At 41.0% G+C, this 24,346-nt stretch overlaps 2 protein-coding genes across 2 annotated transcripts in view; one reads left to right on the top strand and one right to left on the bottom strand.

The window, feature by feature from the left end:
- tg (thyroglobulin) overlaps positions 1-24,346 on the top strand; it is a 52,838-nt gene that overhangs the window by 27,065 nt on the left and 1,427 nt on the right. The window contains exons 33-46 of the mRNA XM_036538008.1: positions 2,083-2,194; positions 2,337-2,416; positions 3,173-3,316; positions 4,707-4,772; positions 5,468-5,602; positions 6,029-6,193; positions 6,717-6,921; positions 7,223-7,310; positions 7,403-7,575; positions 8,313-8,496; positions 17,831-17,995; positions 18,420-18,587; positions 19,199-19,386; positions 22,507-22,614. Coding sequence (XP_036393901.1) covers positions 2,083-2,194; positions 2,337-2,416; positions 3,173-3,316; positions 4,707-4,772; positions 5,468-5,602; positions 6,029-6,193; positions 6,717-6,921; positions 7,223-7,310; positions 7,403-7,575; positions 8,313-8,496; positions 17,831-17,995; positions 18,420-18,587; positions 19,199-19,386; positions 22,507-22,614 — 1,981 coding nt within the window. The remainder of the gene's footprint in view (positions 1-2,082; positions 2,195-2,336; positions 2,417-3,172; positions 3,317-4,706; positions 4,773-5,467; positions 5,603-6,028; positions 6,194-6,716; positions 6,922-7,222; positions 7,311-7,402; positions 7,576-8,312; positions 8,497-17,830; positions 17,996-18,419; positions 18,588-19,198; positions 19,387-22,506; positions 22,615-24,346) is intronic.
- On the bottom strand, positions 8,418-15,706 carry LOC118784042 (src-like-adapter). Its single transcript, XM_036538011.1, has 8 exons — positions 15,639-15,706; positions 13,742-13,856; positions 12,566-12,665; positions 12,052-12,138; positions 11,856-11,959; positions 11,504-11,635; positions 10,186-10,315; positions 8,418-9,802 (listed from the first exon to the last, which is right to left on the bottom strand). Exons 2-8 carry the CDS (start codon positions 13,815-13,817, stop codon positions 9,586-9,588), a joined length of 846 nt encoding a protein of 281 aa, XP_036393904.1. The 5' UTR covers positions 13,818-13,856; positions 15,639-15,706; the 3' UTR covers positions 8,418-9,585.

The raw sequence follows: 24,346 nt of genomic DNA on the forward strand, positions 1-24,346 counted from the left end.
AGATGTGTGTATCGGCTCAGAAAAATGGTCCAGATTGAGACCAGGTGAGGCCATGGAGGGCCACCCTGGGATCACTCCAGACTGGAGCCTACCAGGCCCTGGGCAATCAGGCCGGGCGGGAAACACCCTGCAGCACCCAGCCAGTACAAGTCCCATCCCCCACCCTCTCGTTAGCAATGCACATTACACCTCACCTTAATCAGCTGTTTCAGTCTCATAAAAGCTGAGACTCTTTGTATGCATCAATCCTTCATTTAATCTTTTGAAAACAGAGGCGTTAATGAGGAGGCGCTCACTAAGCACTAAAAAACTGAACGGCCAATTTCATCGTTGTGTTTAACTTAAATGAAAGGAGGCAGCACATTTCAATCCCATTTAAATACACACCAATGACAAACAGGGCCAAAACCTGGTTTCTTCTCCAGGGGTGAAAGGTTAAAGGTGAATCTCCATATCCAGACTGAACAGGGGCATGGGATTATCTTTTATGTGTATCATGCCTGGTTCATGGTTCTTTTGCTTAGAGTAGTAAAGAGGATTACTGTAATTAACTTTGTCAACTCATATAAAAACTGAGAGAATAAAATGCTTCAACTGTTAGTGAGGGGAAAGTGTTAGCTTGCCTCAAAGCTTACCTTAGGTATTTCATCTTTACCTTGGACAAAATGTGAGGGTGAAAATGTCTTACATGTCATACTATAGAAGATATTTGCATCTCACAGGACATCACATCAGCCTTGAAGTGTGTCTGTTGGAACAGCTACTGTCGGTCCACAGGCGATACATTTTTATTGGTCTCTTAAAACAGCCGGCTACAAAAGCACATAAACATTATGACTCATGTGCACTGCATCTGTTCTGGAGATTAATGGTAGGAAAATAGCAGGGCCCAAAAATCATTTCAGTCACGGGTTTCACGGCGTATCTGTAAAGCTGCTACGTGGAAGCAGCTGAGCCAGCACAGAAACAGGCTCAAAGAAATCAAAGGTCCCTGCTTTGGTCTGCCCCACAACTCTGTAGGATGATGTATGTCGGGGTATTCCATGTGTGACAGACTGCCACGCGGGATATTTGGCATGACCCTGTGGTCATGTGGTACTTCTCTTTACAGTTAAAGACTTTCAGTTGGCTGTGGGAAAATTTCTCAGATGATTGAATGTTTGGCTTTGCCAGTGTTTGTCTGTTCAGGGATTGCAAGGCGCTTGATCTGTCTGCTATATCCCCTTGTCCTCAAATCTTCGATAAAGGAATTTGAGCAATTATTGGATATTATTCTCTGCTAACATTTAATCGCAAGTTTGACAACCAGTGAAATTAACTAAAAATATTGTCCAAGAATACACTGTGCTTGTATTTTGTACTTGGAATTATGAGTAAATTGCCATAAGGTTTTGGTGTTTTGCAAGCACATGTGATGTCTAATAAATTAGACTGAATTCACGGGCACTTCAGGGGCACTTCTTTGATACATTCATTAGGGGACTTTGATGTGACCACCCGGGACACTTTGAAGATGGTGAAAAGCAGCATGATCTGTTATGGTACACAATGCACAAGTTGAGAATGTGCTCCTGCTGTGTTAAAAAGGCCCATAACCACAGGTTATGCTCTAATTATGAGTCGTTACAGAATAGCCTCACGTATACATCCCCAGATTCAGAGAATTAGCCACAGCTCTTGTTCACTCTCAGAGTGTTTTCAAAAAAGGGAGCTTTCTAGGTAACTGTGAGCAAAGGTAACTCTCTACCTGTCCAGCTACTAGACATGAGAAATGGCTGTGGGCAAAGGGCAGCAGGGTGTCATAGTTGATATGGAAGTGAATATGTAATCAGAAGGCCAGTTCATGGATAAGTACTAAAGAGGAACTGTTTCTGTAAATGTCCAGCTGTGTATATGGATAAAATGTGAAATGTAAGCTGTTTAAGTCACCCTGTGTATGGTATCTGCCAAGCAGGTAATTGTTTGTGATAAATTAGTATAACACAATGGCTGATCGTTCACTGCATCATGTGGGTGTGTGAAGACTCAAAGATAAAGGACGCACATGTATGCATGGTTGTTTTTGATTGTTGTTATTTACAGTCACCCTCACAGGAAGTGTGGAGAGCTTCTACAGCCGTGTACCGTTTAAGAAGATGGTGTCCTATTCAGTGCGGAACCGGGTCAGTCTAGGGTCAAAGCCCATCACTGAGGGGTAAGATGGCCACCACTTATTTATTACTGTGTCCATGTAGCTAACAATCCAAATGATGCCCATATTAAATACGATTATGTGTAAATCCCTTTGTCTCATAGAAAATACTTCATGAAAGTGCTGTATTTGGTCACTGGTGCAGGTTTTATGAATGTGAACGACGGTGTGATGAAGACCCATGTTGTAGAGGGATTGGGTACGTCAGAGACACCGAATCTCCTGGTAAGCTGACAGCATGTTTTCCAGAACTGCATGTTAAAGGCACCTTAGATAATTGTTTGATAAATTCAAACAATGGTGAAATCCTGGACTGGACTTTCCAAGCATTTATTATTGAGTCCCGTACAGGTCATTGAGGCCATTTCGGCTTGGTATGTGTAAACAAACAGTTTCCCAAGGGTTCATTTTTAAATATGCATTAAGCTTTTATTGACAACTTTATTTTAGATTCAGTTCTGTTATAAATATTGAATGATAATTTTGACTTTTTCCAGAGAGGAAAAAATTTAATGTTATTTAAAAAGGTTCCTTGTATTCATATTTTGTAATTTGTCCAAAAATTGAGGAATATGGGTTTTAAAATGGGAACAGACCTCAAAATGAGTGGAGAATAGTAGCACCCATGAAGTGCAGATGTTCCTGGAAATGCATTTAACAAAGGCAACGGTGACTCACTTTTCAAATTCGATTTACAGAGCTGGACAAAGACTGTATCCTCCTCAGCTAATAAAGTGATTTGGCTGTCTTCAACTCTGTATTACCCAGACAAAAGAGTGTTGGACAGTGTAATTGAGTCAGCACGTTAAGCATCATAGGATGGAAAGTCCATCACAGTAGTCACAGCCTTTCAGCAGTGGCTGATTAGTTCATGTTTTTTGTTGTTTATTTATTCAGTTATTTCCGGAAGGAAGTCTTTGCGTAACCATCTGCGTGATAGTTGGTGGGTCCCCCCCCCCCATCTCCCCTGTCTCTGCCCAGGCTCGGCCGTTCTCTGTCTGACTCTGAACAGCTTTGGGATCCAGACCTGCGGTGAGGATGATCGGACCAGCTGGCGGGTCATGGACTGCACGCCCTCCAAAGTGGAAACGGGGGTGTTTCCGTTTGGATGGTACGAGAAACCAGGTGTGTGCAACTGTGGGGACACTGAGTGGCCGACCCACCCAGCCGGGCCTGTGCTGAAGCGGCAGACACACTCCCAGACTCAAGCTGCACATCTGGTCAACATCTGGAGTCCCCTCCCCCCCCCCCCCCCCTTCCAGCACTCCCACACTCCCCTTTACCCTTTACATCTCTCTTTACCGAGGTTCTCCTAGGGGTGGCCAATATGGACTGTATATCATATGCTGACATTCTAGGTCTTCTGTCCCTACACTGTAAAGCAAAAATCAATATACATCTTAAATAATACAAGGAATATTGAAACATAACACAAAATAAGCAATTTTACTGAATCTCTGCCGTTTTATTTTGTAATTACATATCAGGAGGAGGGATGGGACAGCAAATGTTGCTGAAAAACATAAATTACAGGAAAATCAAAACACTTGCAAGTAAATAATATATCAAAATAGAACACTCCTCACTGTAGCAATGCTAACAATAGCCAAAGACATTCAATGCATACGGTGTCCAGATTTTATACTTTATAAATGCAGTTGACTCACTAATACTGAATATTGCAGTGTGATCAGATCTTATCATCCATATCCATATGGTGCTACACTGTTACAGTTTAGATATTGGCCAACCCAAGCTTCTACAGTAGCTTAGCTGGTCTTATTAAGACAGACTGTTTTACACAGAATATTTCTCAAGCAGTTCTCTGTAATCCAGCAACTTATTGGGAATGATGCAAGATCCTCCCCACTCACCTGCTCTGCATTAGAAAGGATTTCACTGTTTGTGTGTGGTGGTTTACATTCTCAGACAGTGTTATTGTGGCTTTGCTCTTTTCTCTTTCTCATGGCCCTCTCTCCTCCACAGTGGATCACATCAATTTGCCATTTGTCTCTGCAGGTTTAGGGGCCAGGCTATAAAAAATTCCCTGCATTTCACAGCTCTATTCTTGTGATATTGCTATATGACGTCTGCTTTACTCTGGGTGCATGCTGGGAAACCGAACACTGGCTCTACATTGCATCCTGTGCCTGCTGCCCTCTGGTTTAGCTGCTGATAGCTGATAATACTGTGAAGTGCATGCATTCTTTTCAAGCATAGTTTTATGCTAATTGTAAATTTAAGCTTTTATTACATTACCCACCCAAGCAGACAAGCTATATAAATCAGATAACGATAAATTGATTAATTATTTGTATAATATCTTACTGCTTATATAATAACTTACCATGTGTAACTGCACGGTGTTCCACTAGAGCTAGATCTCCCATTCCTTTGGGTCCTCTGCTAATTGAGTTGTTCGTGGGAAATCTGTGAAACACCCTGTGACAATTCCTTTAAATCCAAATAGAATTTGATTGATATAAAAATCTAAAATAATTTTCCTCTGTTTCAGTAAACCAGTGGACCAGAAGTCCAGAGCTGTGTCCTTCATTCCGTCTCACTGCACCATCACTTAAAGGTACTACACAAACTGTTGAGTAACATTGGGTTAGAATGGTATGAACACTATAAACACATCCTACTAAGAATAATGTGGAATTTATATATGTTTATGTCTTTATTATCCTAATCCCCCTAATTGTAACTGTTGACAGTGAGCTTTTTTTATACAGAAGTAGATAATAATATGTATTGCATACACTGCATGCTTTTGTGTGCTTCTCTTTTTGAGAATTCATTATATTGCAGGTGTGACGGGTATAGGAGCACCTGTAAATTTGCAGTTAGAGTGGGAAAGACACAGGTTAATAATGGCTGTTCTTCCTTCACAACATGTCAACAGGGAACACTCTCCGAGAGTGAAACTGACTTACACGGTTTTTCTCCAGCAGTGTCTTTCACTTGTGCTGACATGGCCCAAACTTTACAAGCCACAGTACTTTCCGCCCACACTTTAGTTAAGACTTAATGTGTTGGGTTTTGTCCGGCTTGCCTTTTTTCCATAGCCTCCGGTGGCCATAAACCTGCTAGTTATGGAAACTACTGAATCAAACAGTTGTGCTTTGGCCTTTGAAATGGTTTCCCTCACTTTCAATAACATATAATGGAATTATTTTTGCTAAGTATTTTGTCTGCAGATTTTTGTATTTGGCTGTCATTTGCTGGCTGAATTTCCAAGGCAGACTGAAAACTTGTGTCTCCTTGCCCCGGCAGTGACACAGAGCGAGTGGGAGTTGGTGGATGCCTTCTCTGTTCTGGTTGATCCATCCATCTCCACCTACGACACCATTCACATCAGCAAGGACATTGCAGAGGACTTTGACAAGGCCAGAGACTGGTGTCTCTCTGGTGAGCTGTGGCTCTGCATCACCCCAGTGCACTCATTTCCAGTGTAGTCACTCACAGTTCAAATACAGTGTCTTATCACTCTTATAGAAGTACTCCTAGTAGTGTGCTAGGAAAATGGACTCAATGTTCATGACAGTGACATTATGTAGAAAAGTGGTGTAAATCATGCAAAAACAGTAGCATAGCATAGTGGTAAGGAACAAGGCTCATAACCAAAAGGTTGCTAGTTTGATTCCCTGCTGGGGCACTGCTGCTCTACCCATGGACAAGGTATTATACCCAGAACTGCCTTAGTAAATATCTAATGGTATAAATGGATAACATGTGAAAATTGTAACCTGTGTAAGCTGCTTTGCATAGGAGCATCTGCTAAGTGACAGTAACATAACATAATTAATAATGTGCTGCTCTCTTTCTGCTCTTCAGCCTGTCAGAGGAGTGACTCTTGCTCTGTGGTGACTGTGGACAGACAGGAGTCCGCTGTGCGCTGTGTGCTGCTCCCTGACACACACGCCTGCGCCCCCACAGCACAGGGACAGACCTGTCGCCTCCTCATCAAAGAGACAGCCTCTCATGTGTACCTCTGGAAAGGTGGGTCCAAGCCAACCCTCCCCCACACTCAGGAAGCAGTTTGAAATCTGATTTGTCAGATAAGGTTGATAGGTACATTAAAGCATGTTTAGGTTTGCTAGCTGGCCAGAGGTGGCTCAGCTGCAAGTATCCTATAATGTGATGTTGCTATAGTGTAATTCTCAAGGGGGAAAAAAAATTAATGTAAGTAAAAAAATATAAATAGCATGGAAGTTTCTTTATATGAAGTTTTGTATGCGTTGACATATTACCTTTGACCAATGTATCTTTTTAACCTGAGAGATGTCCAGCTGTATAAATCAATAACAATAGAAATTGTAGGCTCACTGGATATGGACATTTTATGACCATACACATTATAAAATAGCAATAGCATACTTAAGCTGTATGTTTCTCTTGTGCTTGATGAAAATGAACCATGTTCTCTCCCCACAATCAGAAGCCCCATGACTTAGAGTGTTGCAGAATCAAATGGGGGTATTCCCACTGTGTTACTGATCAGGGTTTGTATTGTGTGAATCAGGTCTAAGGACGGAGACAAGGTCTGTATTCATCCCGGGTTACGGAACCCTCCTCGGGGAGTCCCGGATAACATCTGTTGGCTCAGACAGAAAGAGAGTTGGCTACTTCCTAGGTGTGCCATATGCTCGTCCTCCAATAGGAGGGCTTCGTTTTAGCCCGCCACAGCCTGCAGAATGGAGTGGGATGTGGAATGCAACCTTTCCCCGGTAAGAAATAACACCTTGTTCAATCCTGCATTTTTGCCCTTGAAGCTGTAGCCTTTAGCCTTGTTACAGCTGTTCCACTGAGAAAAGCATATGAAATGCTGTTGTTATATTTGTGTTGAATGATAAGGAGCAGATAAGGAGTGTGGTATATTTTTACATTTTACATTTTTAATGAACGCAGAGATTATTATTATGAAAATTATGACATTGATGTTATAAATATTATTGTTGTTACTATTGTGATTATTGCTATTAATAGCATACACATATATCATATTACATTAATATTTTTGCCCTGCAGACCCAGCTGTCTGCAGCCAGGAGATGGGGATTCTTCTTCCTCCAGTGAGGACTGCTTGTACCTGAATGTCTTTGTCCCCAGCAGCAATGTGGGTGGAATCCATTGTATTCAGAGTACTTTAATATGAATCTCACCTATGTGTTTTTCACTGTCAGTAAATCCTCTCAATGTCTCCGACAGAGAGGAAACAGCTCAGTGCTGGTGTTCTTCCATAACCCAGCAACAGCCTCCAGCAGCAACGGGCTCACGCTATTGGACGGCTCCTACCTTGCTGCCGTCGGCAACCTCATTGTGGTTACAGCGCACTTCAGAGTGTCAGCGTTTGGATTTCTCAGCACAGGTACCATGCTGTAGTACATCATCCACTCTCTGTGCAGCTTGGTAGAGTTTATTGATAGGAGTTGTTGATTGCCAGTAGACGCAGAGGTAATAAGATCAAATGTTGACCAACTATACCCAAATCTGTAACCCTTCCCTTATAATTTTTTTAAAAGAAACTCAACAATTAGTTATTTTTTGACTGATGAACTGAACGTGATTTCTGTTTCCCATTGACAAAAACATTTCAGTAACAACCAATTTGGTTATTAATTTTTGCAACTGGTTTATTGCCTTGAAAAGTTCCTTCAGTTTTGAAGTACAATAATTGAGATAATGCGAAATTCACTGAAATAAATAATGTGCTGAGTTAATGTACTACTCATTTTGCAGCCAAAATGGCGCTGGCTCAAAACCCAGGAAGGGAACTGTAACTGTACCCTTGAACAGGATAAACGTAAAAATATGGCTGCATAAATAGATAATGTCTAAACTCGATAAGCTTACATTCTTACACTGTAAAAACAGTTAGTGAACATAATTGCTAAGAATAGAACAGGAAACAAGAAGAGGAAACAGGGTGGTATCAGCTCATAAGCTCCATCAAGACCAGTCTCAGTCCAAATACCAGAAAGGACTCTGATATTGCACACTTGAGTGAAGCACTTATGTAAAAATCATAAAACAGAAAACAATCCAGGTAAGATGCTCCGGTTAACAGAAGAGATATAAAAGTAAGAGTAAATGTTTGATTTTTAGCCTCCACAGACAGCCCGGGCAATGTGGGCCTTCAGGACCAGGCTGCTGCTCTTAAGTGGGTCCAGGAGAACATTGCTCATTTCGGGGGTGACCCACAGAAAGTAACCCTGGGGGCAGAGCGGGGTGGGGCTGACGCAGCCAGTCTGCACCTCCTTTCCGCGGGAGCATCTGGCCTCTTTCACCGAGCTCTGTTCATGGTAAGAGAATCGACCGCTTGAGCCTTGGGGTCAAAGGTTACTGTTGGACATGATCCTCTCGTGGAGCTGGGAATTAAAGCTTCAGTCAGTGTTATGCAGATGCAATGCAGATTCTTTGATCTTCACGTGATCTGGATGGCTCATCCTTTTTACTGAGTCCATTTAACAACCAATCCTCATACTGCACTATACAGAGCGTAGCTGTATCTGCACAGTACTGATCCACAAATAAGTCATGGTGCATTATTTGCATAGTTACATAGCTGTTCCCATGAATACAGTCGGTGCAGCTCAGGTCAAGTACCTTTCTCAAGGGTACAATTGGAGTGCCTATTGGGAATCAAACATGTGTAAAACCACTACATCATATTGGCGATGATTTCCGTAGGTGTCAGATCACCCTTTAATGCCAGGAGAACAAAAGCATGAGCTGTCATTTCCCAATGTGCAGATAATATAGGGGGGTGTGAGGCGTGCAGTACAATGGTTAAGGAATTGAACAAGAAACCAGGGGGTTGCATGTTCAAATCTCAGGTGAGCCTTTACTGTTGTACCCTTGACCACAGCACTTAACCTGAATTGTTTCAGTGAACAGCCAGTTGAGGACAGATAAGGAAATCATGTTTATATTACAACAATATTGGTCACCTTTGATGAGTGTGAAGGACAATTTCTGCTACAATGACAGCACAGATACTTGCATGACATTGCAAATAGACATTACCTCTGCATGGCCTTGCAATGTGATGTAGGTGATTTGTGTGAAATAATAATAATAATCACAAAGTGAAAATTGATATGGAATTGAGGTGTCTGAATGTTGCTGAATTGGGATGCAACAAGCAGCAAGGGGCTCAGATGGGCCTTTATCATTAATTCTGTTCACAAAATTTTAAGTCACTACACATCATTATTTTAATCTAAAGTACTGCCATTTCAAGCAGAGAATGCAGTGCAGACTTCCCAGATGTTGAATCAGATGCAGTTAAAACATCAGTGTGGATTGACTTAAATGGGTTAAACCAAAGGTGATGTCTTTGGAATAGAGAACCGGTCCATTTTCTGAAATCGGAGAGAGGTTAGAGTTTGCTACTCGTAGTTGTCCTCCTCTGTGGCCATGCGGCTCTGATGACGGTCCGGAAAAGCATAGAAGGACTTTCTCTTCTTCTTGCGGAAGCTCTTTTCTCTGGTCTCCTGAAATCCCGCGAGTGACAGATAGGAGGCGATGCTGTTCCGTACTCCAAAGCTTATCACAGAATCCTTGTTCTCTGGGAAGCACTGGGAGCCCTGGTTAAGCAGCTCTGAGCTGTGGAAAGATAAGATGCAGTAGTAGATTTCTGTGAGGTTCGACTAAAACAGATTGTGAAAAAATGAGTTTGTAGGGCAGGCAGACAGTAGAACGGAAAGAATGGGAGATACTTTATTTCAACATACTTTTGTCCTATATTCTCTGGTAGTCTACTTGGCTTCTGTTGCCTAGTCAGATTGCAAAAGTTAAGTTGTGGCAGGGCTTGAATAGTGATATGTTCACACTCGGACCAGTGAGTGTGAGCATATCACTATTCAAGCTGAAGCAGATAATATCCATTCAACTTGAATGGATACACTTATGTTCTATTGTGCTGGAAGTTTCTCGGGATAAGCGTATCTGCTAAATGAATGTAATGCAATGTCTGACGATGGCCGTACCTCTGGACATTCTCCCAGTCAAAGTTTCGGCGCATCACCACCGGGGGCGCCTGGCTAGTGAGGTTGAGGTTACTGGCTGCGAGGGCCAAGCAGGGAGCAGTGAGGACACAGCAGAGTCCATCTGCAGAATCTGCAAGAGAGCAGCTGTCGATCAAACTCCACACTCAGCGCCTCAGTGTGCAGACTTTCTGCCCTTGGATCAGAAATAAAATTTTACAGTGAACAGCTGGGGTTTAGGTTGAGGATGGGCAAACTGATCTTAGATCTGTTCTCAAGAGCAGAAAGTACCCGCAGCTGCCTACGCAGTCATCATTGTCTGGTTTGCACAATTGTACACATGATTGCCTGCACGTCTCACTGGCATGCATGATTGCTGTGATGCATTTCCACCCCCAGGCAAAACAAAATGATGACGATATTGGCAAAATTTTGCAGTCCTTAAAACGTCACTCAGGAGTATTTTGATACCTAAATTATTATAATAGTTAAAATATTATTCAGTATATTATCATACTGGTGTCTCCAAATAATATTTCATTTGGAGACACCAGTATCCTCTCCTACAGTGCTTGCATTTTACATTTTAGACATGTACTCAGGCGGTTATTTATTTGAGGAAACTCAGGTTAAGTACTTTTCTCAAGGTTATGACGGCCTGAACCTGTAACCATCAGGTTAGAAGCACAGTTCCCTAACCGCATAACCCCTCTCCACAGGCATGCTTCAGGTCGCTCACATGTGTGGGGTCATAGATGAGTAAGAAGCAGTCATATGACAAGCTGGGGAGTCTACAGAATTACTTGTTTATGGCAGAATGCATTTTTGTTCAATGATGATTTTCCGTAGCTTGTTTGTTTTGTCAAACTTTCATGATATCATTCCTTGTGAATTTCAAGGAGATCTTACAACATAAATTTCTGGTAAGACCAGTAACTAAAATAGATGTCAGGAATATTTCATTCCCCGTTAGACATATAATCATCTGTGGTTCAGTCCATTCAAAAAAGGAGAACCTGTAAATGTTGTCAGTATCTTGTTTTTGAGATCTTGTTGTAAGAGGATGTTGCAGCATATCTGAGAGACCATCCGTCAGCAATGCTCGCTACTTCTGCCTTTCACTTCTGTGTCCGAGCCTCCATCAATGCCTATGATCTGTTGTTTCATTTCCAGTGTGAATGGACTCTCAAAGCAAAAGGCTTTTTATGATCATGGACTCTTAGAAGTGCTTCTATCTTGTGGCCTTCGCTTCAGTGTTTTTAGATGAAAACCATATAATCTTAACACTCAGTAACAGTAAGTCTTTTGTCGGTAATTTTACCGGAGTAGTGGTTGACGAGGTCCTCCAGGCACTGGAAGGTGAGTCGAGGGGAGATGTAGTACCAGTTGTTCGGGAGTCGGAAGATGCGATAATGCGTTATTGATCTGTGTCTGACTGATAGGGAGTAAACACCTGCAGGAGTAGGATAAAATAAAAAGTTACACATCTCTATATTCTTTCTTTTTATATATATATATGTGTGTGTGTGTGTGTGTGTATACTATATATCTTTATATAATCTCAAGTTCCAATAAGATCTACACAATAATAGTTTGTCAACAGCTGGCGATTTTTCTTATTACATATTACACACAGATTATCAGAGACATAAATCCGTTTACAACATATTCACCTTTTTCTCTTGTGCTTTCTCTTATCATAAAAGACCCAATTCTGTTTCCTGGGAGATGGAGTAGCTCCTCAGCCTTCTGTCTGACCACTCCCTCGAACAACCATCTGTGAAAGACAAATGAATACCTCAGCACATGTGCCTTGACATACGTGCAGTGGTGTTAGGCCATGGAAATGTTGAGTAACGCAACACTCACCCATGGTATACTTTAGCAACGTGGTTGTTCGGAATGTAGTTTTCCCTGCCTGTTATAACAGATTTGACTCTCCACCAGCATCCCTCTCTGGAAATCACAAAAAGGCAAAAGGCAGAATGAAATTTGTGTCTCCCCGACAGTGAGATTTCTTTGATACAACAGCACAGAGCAATTTAACAGAGCACAGAGCTTATTTAACTGTGGTCCTGGAGGACCTATATCCAGCACTCTTTAAACTGTTGACCCACTCAGAAGTGTGGGAGTTCCTTCAAGAGAACCAGTAATTCAATCAGCTGATGAAGTCCTTGGCTGGAATGAAAGTCTGTGGGCACCGTGGCCCTCCAGGGTGAGAGTTGAGAACCCCTAATATTCAGTGTTTAAACAGAGGAAAGGTAGAAGAGTTTGAGTGTGCTGCGAAATGGGTGAGGTGACTGGCTTCCCACATTTGCAGTGTCATTTCCAGGTCAGTGATAAGTTTTGCAGGGGAGAGGAACAACATCTTCCAGGCACTTACTCAGACATAACTCTCAGCTTCTCTCCCATCCTGAAGATGGGCTGACTTATGTCCGGCGAGGGGTAGTCATGCAGCACAACAAGGATTTCACTGTCTGTCACTGCAAAAATAAAGCATATGCAGTTTGGGTAGCTGTACTTGGGTGCAACAAATCTTTTTTTTTTTCTATTGGATTTTTTTCTGATTTCGTTATTACTTTATGGTTCTGTAAACTTGGAGTTGTGCATAAAATCAGCTGGTTTCCTTACTGAGAAAAATTTAAATGCCAGTTGACTGGTCTGTGTGTTGGTTTGCTCAGTAGAAACTGTACTGCTTGTGCCATGTGCAGAAGATTTATACAGCATTAGATTGAGGTTTTATTCTTGTATTCATTTGGTTATATTTATCTGACTATGACTAATTTTACTGAGTAATAGGTTTTCCCAACTTTAGATGGTATTAGTTGCAACATATACATTAGCAACAACTGATGCATAATAAATTAGCATATGAAGTGAAACTAGACAAACTGTGACATTTTTCCATCTGCGGTGTGATTGTGTGAAATTTCCCCTGTTTTTGCAAATTAGTGTGACACTGTTTATATGATTGTTACTTAAAAAGCATATTTTCAGAAAAGTTTAACACTGAACTATGTGTTCCATGACCAGAGTTTAGTTAGGTGCACAGCTTCAGACATATATAACCCTAGATCAGCTGCTGATTTTTCCGATTCACTGGTTGCAGTTGGTTTCACTCCACCGTTCTGAATTTACGTTTGAATCACTAATGTAAATGTGTATGCAAGCGTGTATATACAGTTTCAGTCAGGTTTACAGTCAAGTATCTCGGCCTACAGCTGACAAACTGACAAGATATCAGCTGATACGCTGATAATGTTAAATAATATTGACTGAGAATCAGTCAGTGATAAGTCATTTTATTTGGTATCGTACAATATTCTAAGAATCATGCATTACTATAGTAATATTAGTTAGTGTAAATAAGCAAGACAATTTCAGTGTCAGATTGTCTTAAAATTGTCTATATTGTCTATATTTACTTATATAAATACTTAGAAATATTTATTTATATCCTATACACAAATGCATTGGCATGCGCCCACAGTAAACTGTAAAGACAGAAACTGTAAATAAAACAAAATCACAAAACCCCCTTCCACACTGAACTGCTTACCTTTCATCAAGGGGTCAGAGAAGTCCGTGCCATTTCCATTCTCACACACTGGACTTGTCCTGGTGTTACCCATCATGCATCAGTGAGCTCTACACAACCAATGATCCACTGGGGCCTAAGGCAGGGAGGAGAAGGTCCATATTTTCAGAAAAGAGTTTGACCTTAACACAGAGACATAGCTTTCTGCTCTGTCCCTTGCTTTCCGGGTGGCTTTGTTTTGTAACTTCTGTCAAACAGCAAGAACAGGGCAGGGCCACACAGAATGGGGAAGCTGAGGGGGAGCTGTTTTTGACCGCAATGTTCCATTCCCCCGAATGAGCGAAATGAGGAAGTGCAGTTAACAACTAATTCTAACACCATGGCTGGCTGGCAAAGGCACACTAACACCAGACAACCCGCCAGTTCATTGGAAACTCATGCTTTGACACGTTTTTGCAGTTCTTTATGTTAACATCAGTTTTACGCAGTGAAAAAATAGTCTTCCACCAACATCATCAAAACGTAACATGAATTATGCTAGATTAGCCATTCTACATAAGTCTGTTCATTGCATGGTGTATCCTGGATAAAATTGTATTTGCCTGCTTTTTTTAAATACCGTTTTTGCTCTATGTTATGGGTTTTCTCAGTATTTCTCAGAGGTTTTATCTGTTTCATACAGTGTGCAGTATTCTTTCAGTATTCCTCTCTCACCAACATCTTTCTTGAAGTGCACTGATAATGCTCAGTTTGTAGCCCAACAATAATTGCTTAGAAGTATACTACACAGCACTGTCTCCCACATGAAGAAAAGATAGAATTTCTGGAAGAAGTTTTTAACTGACATCAACATGATCATTCATTTTTTTATATAAATGTCTTATTTAATTAGATGGGGGTAATTGTTTATGGAAATATTTAAACAATTAATTTAATTTGGTTTGGAGTAAGAAGTAATTTAAGTGTTTACTGTTTTTTTTTTGAGAAAGAGAAATGTGTAACACACAGTACATGTGTATGTACATGCTTTTACAGATGCTTATGGAGAGGCTGCTCAGTCACTACATACTACACTTTAAACAGATAATGTACACACATGAACAGATGATAAATTGTACATTTGTGGTTTATAAAGTTCTCTCAAGGAAAATGACCTTTGCCTGAAAATGGACGGATGGGTATGAGAACTAGTACCAAACTTCCTGATGATATCATGCCAAAATATGTTTTAAGATGGTTTTATTGTCTTATACTGTAAAAAACAAAGCTTGGTGATGGCATTGTGAGAAGAGAAGTAACCTAGTATGTAGCTTTATCTTCAAAATGCTGATTTTAAGTTTATATCATTTGTCTGTGATGCATTTCTCATCAAATTTAAGTTGATATTTCTGCTCTTGCAAGCAAAGGTGTTTTTGTAGTATATAAATGAGCTTTTATGTATATATAATTAACAATTTGATATTTTTAATTTAATGGTACATTTTATATGCAGTCTATTTGTCTGATATTTTGACTCAATAAAAGCCATCAAATACCCAAAAAATATGAGTAATGTGCTGCATATTAAAGAGCATATTACATGAATTAAAACTTATACCATTGTACATTAACTGTTTGTGATTCAGCAGTTTACAGTCTAATATTGGCATACATTAGTTGTAAACATAACGTTTTCATATGCATGTGTGTTGTGTGGTGGTGAAAGATAGGATAGGCTGGTAAATGAAGGCTGCAGGTGTAATTCTAAAACGGGCCACTGTCTGCTTCAGTAAATGTCCAGCATTATAAGTGAATAACATGCAGGAACGTGAAGTATGTTAGTGGCCCTCCATAAGTGTTTCTACTGAACACATAAATACTGTAAATGACAGGTAGCAGTTTCTTTTTCATTTTCAGTAAAAGTAAGAGCTTCCAGTACCTTCAGGAAGAGCACATTGAGATGTTCCCTCCAGCAGCATCAGCTATGGCAGAAACAGCTGTTCCCCCATGGATGAGTAGCAGATTACAGACTGCAGGCAGAGGTTTAATGTCAGAGGTGCAGTTTGATGACTAATGAGGAGCTTCAGTTGTCCATTCAGAGTTCAACACAGTAACGCAAGAGAGGGCTCTGCATGACACACACGTCCTCTCCACAACCAGGAAGGGCAGTGAGCAGTGTCACAATATGCCGGACATTGTCCTTCCCCATTTGCAGTTAAAGAAATCATACAAGTAAGAGTTTCAAAATAACTTTTGGGTCACCAAAGATTTTGTGGAATTCACATGCATTTGTAATCTGTCATGTTTTCACGTGATTGATACTTTGTTGAGTTTGAGCTTGACTGAACTTGTATCACAGAGAGAACAGCTAAATGAACATATTATAATTTAATGTGTTAATTTTTTTCTTGAATTGATTTTTTTTATGCCACCTCAACTCCATGTCATTGGTACAAGGGGTACTCTGATGGAAACGTATGTCCCATTGTTTGAATTCTTTTTAATGTTGTTGTATAGGCTAATGATTGTATGTCAACCTTTGGATACTAGACCTTTCAAAGAATGGGAATTTACCTGCATTTCATGACACTTAGGGCCTAAGGGGATTTGATTTTTAAGCGGCACTCAGGCATTTCATTGTTGTAAATCTCCAGTATTTCACCATAGATCTGACTGGACAAGTTGACAATTAATGTAATTTGTACGTAATTTACATTTAAAATTATTAATTTGGCAGATTCTTTTATCTAAAGTGACTTACATGCAAGGTAAAGTATAGACAATGTTTAGAAGGACATTCTAGCATTGAGTTTAGGTTGTGCTACTTTGCTGTGGTTAGCACCCATGAACTCCTTACTTAAAATTACTTTTAAGAGTACAAACTTATTTTCTTATATATAGAGTGGTGGTTTTTTTCTCAGCTCTGTATGGATACTGATATAATCTCTTGAAAAAACAAAAGATTACTAGTGCAAGTGTGTATTGTCAGTGTTGTAAAAAAAAATAATAATAATTTGTCATTTAAAAATACATGATTATGGCTCACATGGTAATCAGAACTTCAACTATGCAGTAAACTTAAATACAGTTCCTGTGATCTATTTTTAAAGCAGCTGCTCAAAGCTGATTATTTCTTGGCAATCTGATTTTAGGGACCTTTGAAGTCTATTTGGTGTGAGCATATCAAAGAATGCAGTGTATAGGGGTGGGTATATCATAAGAATAAGAATAAGAAATACTTTATTAATCATCAGGGGTTGCTTGCCTCGCTGCTCTCAAGCACACTGCGATTCCCTAGAATAGATGCCTGTGAATTGCTGGGATGATGTCAGCGTATCCTCCAATGAGAACGCACTCCGGTGTGCTGTGCTGTGTGACTTACAGTGCAAAAAACAGCCCTTTGTCTGCATGTGACTGTGTGAGGATCGCATGTGTCTCGCTTCAGCATACCTGAGTGCAGAAGCTGGTGCGATGTGACAAATTTATTACAGTATAAAATTTGCAATTCCAAAAATAGGGTTGCATCGAGGGGAAGTTCTTTATCTCTGCTAAGTGGAAAGTTCAAGGCAGACGACTTCTCACCGCTATTTTTGTGCCTGCTTTGAGAATTGATAAGAAGCAGTAAAGACTGATAAGACCTTACTAAATGCGTGTTTACAATTATTTCTTATTACTACAGTAGTATTGTTTTTTTATTTTCAAAATAAAGACATTAGGTTAAAGAAGATGTAGGCAGCATTTGCATTTTCTGTACATTTCTACTTTATACTATATTTGTACCTGATATACCTTTTGTGCACAACACATTATTTTACACACATTTTACATTGTGTGTATGTGATGTCTACTATAACGTGTTACAAATTGTTTGTCTTTTCTGTTTACAAGTACATGCAAAGGTCTCTATAAATCTATTTGTGCATGTCACCATTTTGTACATTATGGAGCAATACAAATCTTCAGAAGGACTACTTCTCACAAGCATTTCTGTGATGTCAATAAAGTATAAGTGGCATAAATGTACAGCCCATTGCTACTCTTATTAATGGGAGGAAGAGGAGGAAGGGCTGGTTCTAGTGTTATCTGTGCTGTAATCACACCCCCCAAATCTTCTGTCATCCTACCTCTCAGGGCGGATCAGCCTTCTCTCCAGCCACGGTCATCAGCAGTTCTAGGGCCAAGGAGCTGACGGACTCTCTAGCCCGTGAGGTGGGCTGCTCCTCCTCCACCTCTTCCCAGGTGGTGTCCTGTCTGAGAGGGGTGCCAGCCTCCACCCTAAACTCCGCCCAGACCAAGGTATGCCTTTCCAGCTCTGTGGGGCAGACCTCTGGCTGTCATCACAGTGAAGTGCGTGCTCCCCCCCCCTCTATGCTACCTCTTAAGGACCTGTTCCTCCTCACCTATTCATATGGCTGGGAATTTTTAATAAAATTAACATACTCAACTTTCACATCAGACAGAATCTGCAACAGAAGAGAATAGAAGCGACAGAAAAATGTATATATATATATATATACATATATAATGTATCATGAAATTGCAACAATCTGCTAGACAAATGATCAAAGACACACTTTTGGATATTGAGATATTGAGACACTCTCTATCTAGTATGTGAGCTTCAATGAGACACTCAGAGACACAATGTAACACTAAGGCATCATCTCTTCGTATGACACGCTGTGGATCTTGTGTGTAAGAATCTTTCACATTGTTCCAGCTGCTGGCTGTTAGTGGGCCTCTGCGAGCCTGGGCCCCAGTGGTTGATGGGATAACTGTGCAGGCAAAGCCATCGCTCACCCTCAAGACTGCACGCTTCCAAGATGTGGACCTGATGCTGGGGTCTTCAGCTGAGGATGGGCTCATCAGCCGGGCCAAAAACATCAAGGTGAAGATAGCAGAATTAGTTTCATCATTACCTTTAAAAGCAAGACAGGTGGTAATCAATCAGTCGACTGCACAGCAGACTTAGTGGCCACACAAGGTTAACCATAGGATTGAATGCTGTAAATGTCTCTCATTAAATCAATAGCTTTATAGAGACAGTCTGGTTCCATCTCCCCCCATCTCTTTTTATAGTCTCTTTTTGTCCTCTCTTGGTTCAGTTGGACAATGTGTTTTAGGCATCCTGCCTACTAGAGAGTATTTTTTAAGAATCTGTGGAAAAATATAAAACCTGTCTCCATTCCACTACAAGGGCTTCCCAAACTCAGTGTGATTTTATGATTATAACCCTGTCACCAAGGAGGCCAGTACCCCTTCACATGTCCCCATTCTCTTACCTTTCACATTACCCTACCCACATTTCCACAGTTAATCCACAAACAGAATTTTCTCAGTGCTGTCACCCTGTTCATCTCTTTGAGAAGACAATCGTTAAATGTGCACTTTTGTTGACTTTGACAGTTTCCAAAGGCAGCGTAGACACCCTGAAGTGTACCGCATTGAATGGGCTGACACAGAGCCGCACTGTCTTTCCCTCCGCTTTCTTTGACTCAGAGATTTGAGGAGCTGCAGGGGAGAGCAGACGGTAAAACGGCCTTCTATGAAGCGCTGTCCAATTCCCTGGGAGGAGACAGCGCCAACGCGTTTGTGAAAGAGGCCGCGACGTGGTTCTACTCCTTGCAGCACGCTCCCACACCAGCGGGCTACAACGTCTTCTCAAGGGCTTTGGAGAATGCTACGCGGTAAGAAGTGCAGATCAGCAGTGCTGTGTGCGGGAAAAATGTCTCTCTATGGCTCAGTCAGATTGCTCCTGATTCATATCATTAGGTCATCCACAATATTTAAAGGTGTCATGTTGCCGTTCCTGAAGTGTAGAATTGCAGTGGCGGTTGACCACATTTTATTTTAGGTTTCCAGCTCAAACTGCCCTCCTTTAGTAGAATACTGACACTCTTTTGGGAGGGTGTTGCATTTGTGGCCAAGAGAAAGGAAGCAGCCATCTTAGTATAGACAGAAATAGACACAGGGTAGAGCCCACTGGGTTAACAATGATGTCGGTTTCAAGAGTACTGTGTATTTACAGAGCGGGGAAGCCCTGTTTTAAATTAAGTATTTAAGTATTTCCTTACAGTGTGTGGCCTGTGGATAGTGTTTTAAGGAATGTTGGTACGGGGAAATCAGGTTGAGGTTGTTAACTTTAAGAAAGTTGCTCTCATCCCTGATATTCCCAGTGCAATACTGGGCTGGAATATTCATCTGTAATGTTTCAATAGTATTTCCAATTCATTGAGCATTACTGGGTCAGGGCTAAGATTATCTGTGTGCACAGCATTGTTATAGTGACCGAAAATACTAAGAATGTTTAAATGCTATTTCAACTGGTTCAATGTGAAAATCAACCCCAGGGAACGCATTTTGTTGGACATGCTCAGCATTTATGAGCCAGCCTGGGAAGGGCCATTGGCCTGGTTTGTGTTTGATATGTTTACACTTGGAATCTTTGTTTTTACATACTTACTCACTTTTATCCAGGAAACGTCAAACCACTTTCAAGCCTCAGTGAGATACACATGTTAAAAAATGATAATTGTGAGGTGAACCTTTAGTTGCTTTTCTGAGAACAGCCCTCAATTCCTTATCAGAATAGTTTGCCTCAAGTGCTTCAGCTTGTCTGAGCTGGAATTGAGAGCCTGGCCACTGCTCAGTAGTGTTTGAAAAAAGCAGTCTGACGTGAGATTGTTAATTAAATGTACTTGAAATGCGGTACCGACTGTGTCTGGAAAATGGCTCATGAAGTTTAATACACTCATATTCTGGCAGTGCTTTGACTTCCATAATAATCCTTTTCTGGCCTGCATTTCAGTCACCACGTCTTATGTTGACTATTCACAGTTAGTTGAACTGTTTCACAGCATTATGCTAAGTTTCTTTTTATGGCAGATGTAAGCTCACAATTTAAGCTTGGGTGCAACGTCACAGTTTTTCATCTGTGTGGTGAAAAATACCCTCATGTGGAGACAACAAAGCAACATGATAAAAACTAACATAGAATGAGGTTTATGTATGCAGATAGCTTAGATATTTCAGGGAAGATCATTGCAAGGACATGGCCATAATTTGACATGCTCGGTTGATACTGATGTGTTTATTCCAACGTGGCTGTTCCACAGCATTCATGTGACTGTGGCTCTAGTATTTTCCCTCACGTAAATGAGTGGTGTGGAATATAGCAAAGAATAGAACTGTTACATAGATAACATTCCCGCGACATCCTGTAAATTCAGAATAAAACTACAACCAGCTAAAATAGACATTATGCACGCATTGCAATAGAACACACATCCTACACACAGGATGTGTGCTCTGTTGCAGTGCATGTGCAAAGTCTATTTTAGCCTTCCTCTTACCATGGAACAATAGCTATTCTGCGTTCTGTTTCTATTTACCTTATTCATGCAGATGTTAGCCTGCAGACTGAGCCAAAGGTCAGAGGGGAGTTATGATAAACCCATAGCATTTGTTTTGTTTAAGGCTGCTTTTATGGACAGTCTCTTATGTGGGGGGGATTGAATTAATAATGAAAAGGTAACCTTGGTTCAGTGAAATTGTGGTCAGTGAAGAGTCCATGGTGCTTCTTGCTGCTAGCCCTGGTTTTCTGGTGAAATGCCAAACTGGCTCTCTGAATCTGGCCAGTTATTCATCCCCCGTGCAGTTAGTGGCATGCATTCTGTTCCTCCCTTGTTTCCCCAGGTAAATGGGAAATAAGCTCTTGGTTTGCCTGCATGATTAAATAAAGGTCAATAAATAAGGGAATACATTCCATAAATACAGTGTATATTTACAGAAGAGGTACGTTTACAGACAGCATTGAATAATGACCTTGGCAGTAGGGTGCTATTGTAGAAAGTTTTTCAGTTCAACCAAGAGATACTGCAGACACTGTTGACACCTTTGATTTGTGGTTTATCGCATGCAGGCACAGGGCACAATTCAGCTGCATATCATGAGTAGATATAATATATGGCAAAAAACATATAGCTGGTCTGAGCCCCCTGGTCTGTAGCAGGTCAGGGCTCGTGTTAGGGGTCTCTCTGTATGAGGAGTTCCTGGGACAGTAGCAGTCTGGCCTGGGAAGGGATTCTGTCGGTCGGAGCTGCAGGGATCTAGTGCTGCATGAATGCACATCATTCCAGAGTGCTGTAGCTCAGCACAGAGTCCCGCAAGCCCAGTGGAAACTCTTACTCAGGAGTCAGCACAACCAGAGGGCGGTGATGTCATCACATTAATCACAATCTGCGATCCAAGGGAAGCAACTTAATGTACACATGCACAGGGCCCCATGCAGACACGTGCACAAAGCCACGCACGTGCATGCACACACACTCATAGGCATTGCTCATGTACATGCACATGTGTGACAGACATGTACACAGAAACACATGTATGCATACACACATACGTAAACACACGCAGACGTGTATGGATGTACACACACAGAAACATGCACACAGCTCGGAGTTTTAACTGATTGTCAGTGCACTGCATCAGTAATGATTTAGTTTTCAGATGTGCATGCAGTAAATGTACATTTCAATAATATTTATATACATATATAGTTTATAGTTTGTTTATGGTTTACAGTTAAAACCGCACAGCCTTTTGAGGTGACTGTTTTTAATTGAATAGTAGGTGGAGCAGGGCTTTCAATGCTCTGCCTTTGGTTTGTATGTGATTCATTTACTGCAGCTGAGGGGATTATGAAAGATGAGTTTTTTTGCAAATCTTTTAATCACAACCATTTGTTGTGTATTTTCTCTCTTCTTTTCATCCCTTTTGATTAATTTGTTTTCTCTCGTCCTCAGAGATCTTTTCATCATCTGTCCTGCAATCCGCATGGCTCAGTTCTGGGCAGCTCAGATGAAGTCCAACATCTTCATGTACCACCTGCCAGAGGAATCAACCCGGACCAGGTGAGGCAGGGGCTCCGAAAAGGGTCACACAGGTGGCCCAAGGTGAGGCTAACATGCAGAGAATGTTCCAGAGAATGGTGAAACAGGAAGTGAAGAGGAAGCTCCTCCCACTCAGAGACTGTCAGAGCCAGCACCTCCTCTCACTCTGTTATCTCTTTAGACTTCATCAAGGTCGCTACGGAAACTGTAACGCTTTTTAGAATACATTCCATTTGTTCAGGAATTTTGGTTTGACTTGTTGCCTCATTTCCCAGTAAGCTAAAAACAATTCCAGCAGTTTAATTGTATTATTGTTTTAGCACACATTATGTTGTCCTACAATGCCTAGTAATGTCCAAACTCTGTCAACATTGTAGTATTCTGTAACAGTTCCCTGAACATCACCCAGATAGTGTGGATTGTTATGCAGAAAATTATCATTACTGCAGAGCTATCTTAACTGATAAAGGGCTGGTGAAGGGAGCCTGTTAGAATCTGTGGGACTCTGAACTGACCGCACCCAGACTGTCATCTAGTCACTCCATACCGCCAGAGCCGCAGAACTAGTCTTAGGACACATAACAATCACTGGCAGTCTTCCCCTTGCATCTTTTATTGAGGCATCTCAGATTTCATAGTGCACAAACTGTATTGTGGGCTGTTACAAAGACATGTAATCAAAAGCAAAATTGGTGAATACCTGGCTTTCTCTGAAATTCCTCAGATACCTGTGCCTGTCTTTAGCTCTGGAATTCTGCTTATCATTCCTGCTGCTTGCTAGTGCCAGGAGGGTGGCACTGTATGTGGGTGTAAGACTGACAGGGCTCTCATTGGCTGTGGACTTGGGCTTTAGGCCTCTGTCAGATGCAGAGAAAAATGTCCCTGTTGAAACCCCATGGGGGAAACATTGTACAAAAGGAGCAGGTGTGAAAGTTCGCACTTGGCTCCCAGGGGACCCACAGTTCCTGTGTTTGATATGGCTGTGTGTGAAGGTTTAGTCAGCTATAACTTGAGGTATCCGGATCCTGCCGGTTCTATGACTTTGATTTCTCAAAGATGACAAAATATGCGCTGAAGGGACAGGAGCTTTGAATCTCAGGGAAATTAGTTCTAGGAAAAGAAAGTAATCTCAGTTGTGACATCAGATGAAACCTGAATCATTCGCAAAAATCACAGAATGAATGTTAAGTACATAAATATAAATTTATGTATTGACTGTTGATGCATATTAGTTTAAATCTTTGTCCCAGTTGCTGATATTTTATAATTTGTAAGAAAAGGGAAATTTTCTCAGTAGTCCCTTAATGGCAACCAAAGACAGACTTTAAGAGATCACATGATACTACTTTTTTGTCCTTGCAAAAGGATATTTCTTACAGAGGTCATACAGTAGGACATTAAAAATAAGGTTAAGGACACAGAAGACATGTAACCCATTAGTGCTTTCAGTGGGACACTATTAGTAAATAATTACATTCACACTCAGACATGAAGGCTGTCCATTTTTATTTCAGGTGGTTTAGGGCAACTGGGCTAAAAACAGCTGAAATTTGCTGCTAATACTTTTAGAAACTTTTTTACTGAACAGGCTCCGCCTCATTTGGAAGCACAATGTCTTTTAGTTGAGAGCAAAATATAGTGCATAACCATATCGTATAATACATCAGTATGGAATTATATCTTCATATACTCTTATATAGATATTAAGTTGTTACCATGTCTTTCCCTATGCCCCTCTGTCAGGTGATTGCAC

Source organism: Megalops cyprinoides, chromosome 10 (assembly GCF_013368585.1).
Source record: "Megalops cyprinoides isolate fMegCyp1 chromosome 10, fMegCyp1.pri, whole genome shotgun sequence".
Lineage (NCBI taxonomy): Eukaryota > Metazoa > Chordata > Actinopteri > Elopiformes > Megalopidae > Megalops > Megalops cyprinoides.

Bases quoted from the DNA above. Each gene is read 5' to 3' on its own strand.
- LOC118784042 (XM_036538011.1), bottom strand. From the start codon at position 13,817: ATGATGGGTAACACCAGGACAAGTCCAGTGTGTGAGAATGGAAATGGC. The intron at 12,666-13,741 runs GTAAGCAGTTCA...TTATTTTTGCAG, and splicing joins CTCTGACCCCTTGATGAAAG to TGACAGACAGTGAAATCCTT. The intron at 10,316-11,503 runs GTAAAATTACCG...GCTCTCTTGCAG, and splicing joins CCTCGTCAACCACTACTCCG to ATTCTGCAGATGGACTCTGC.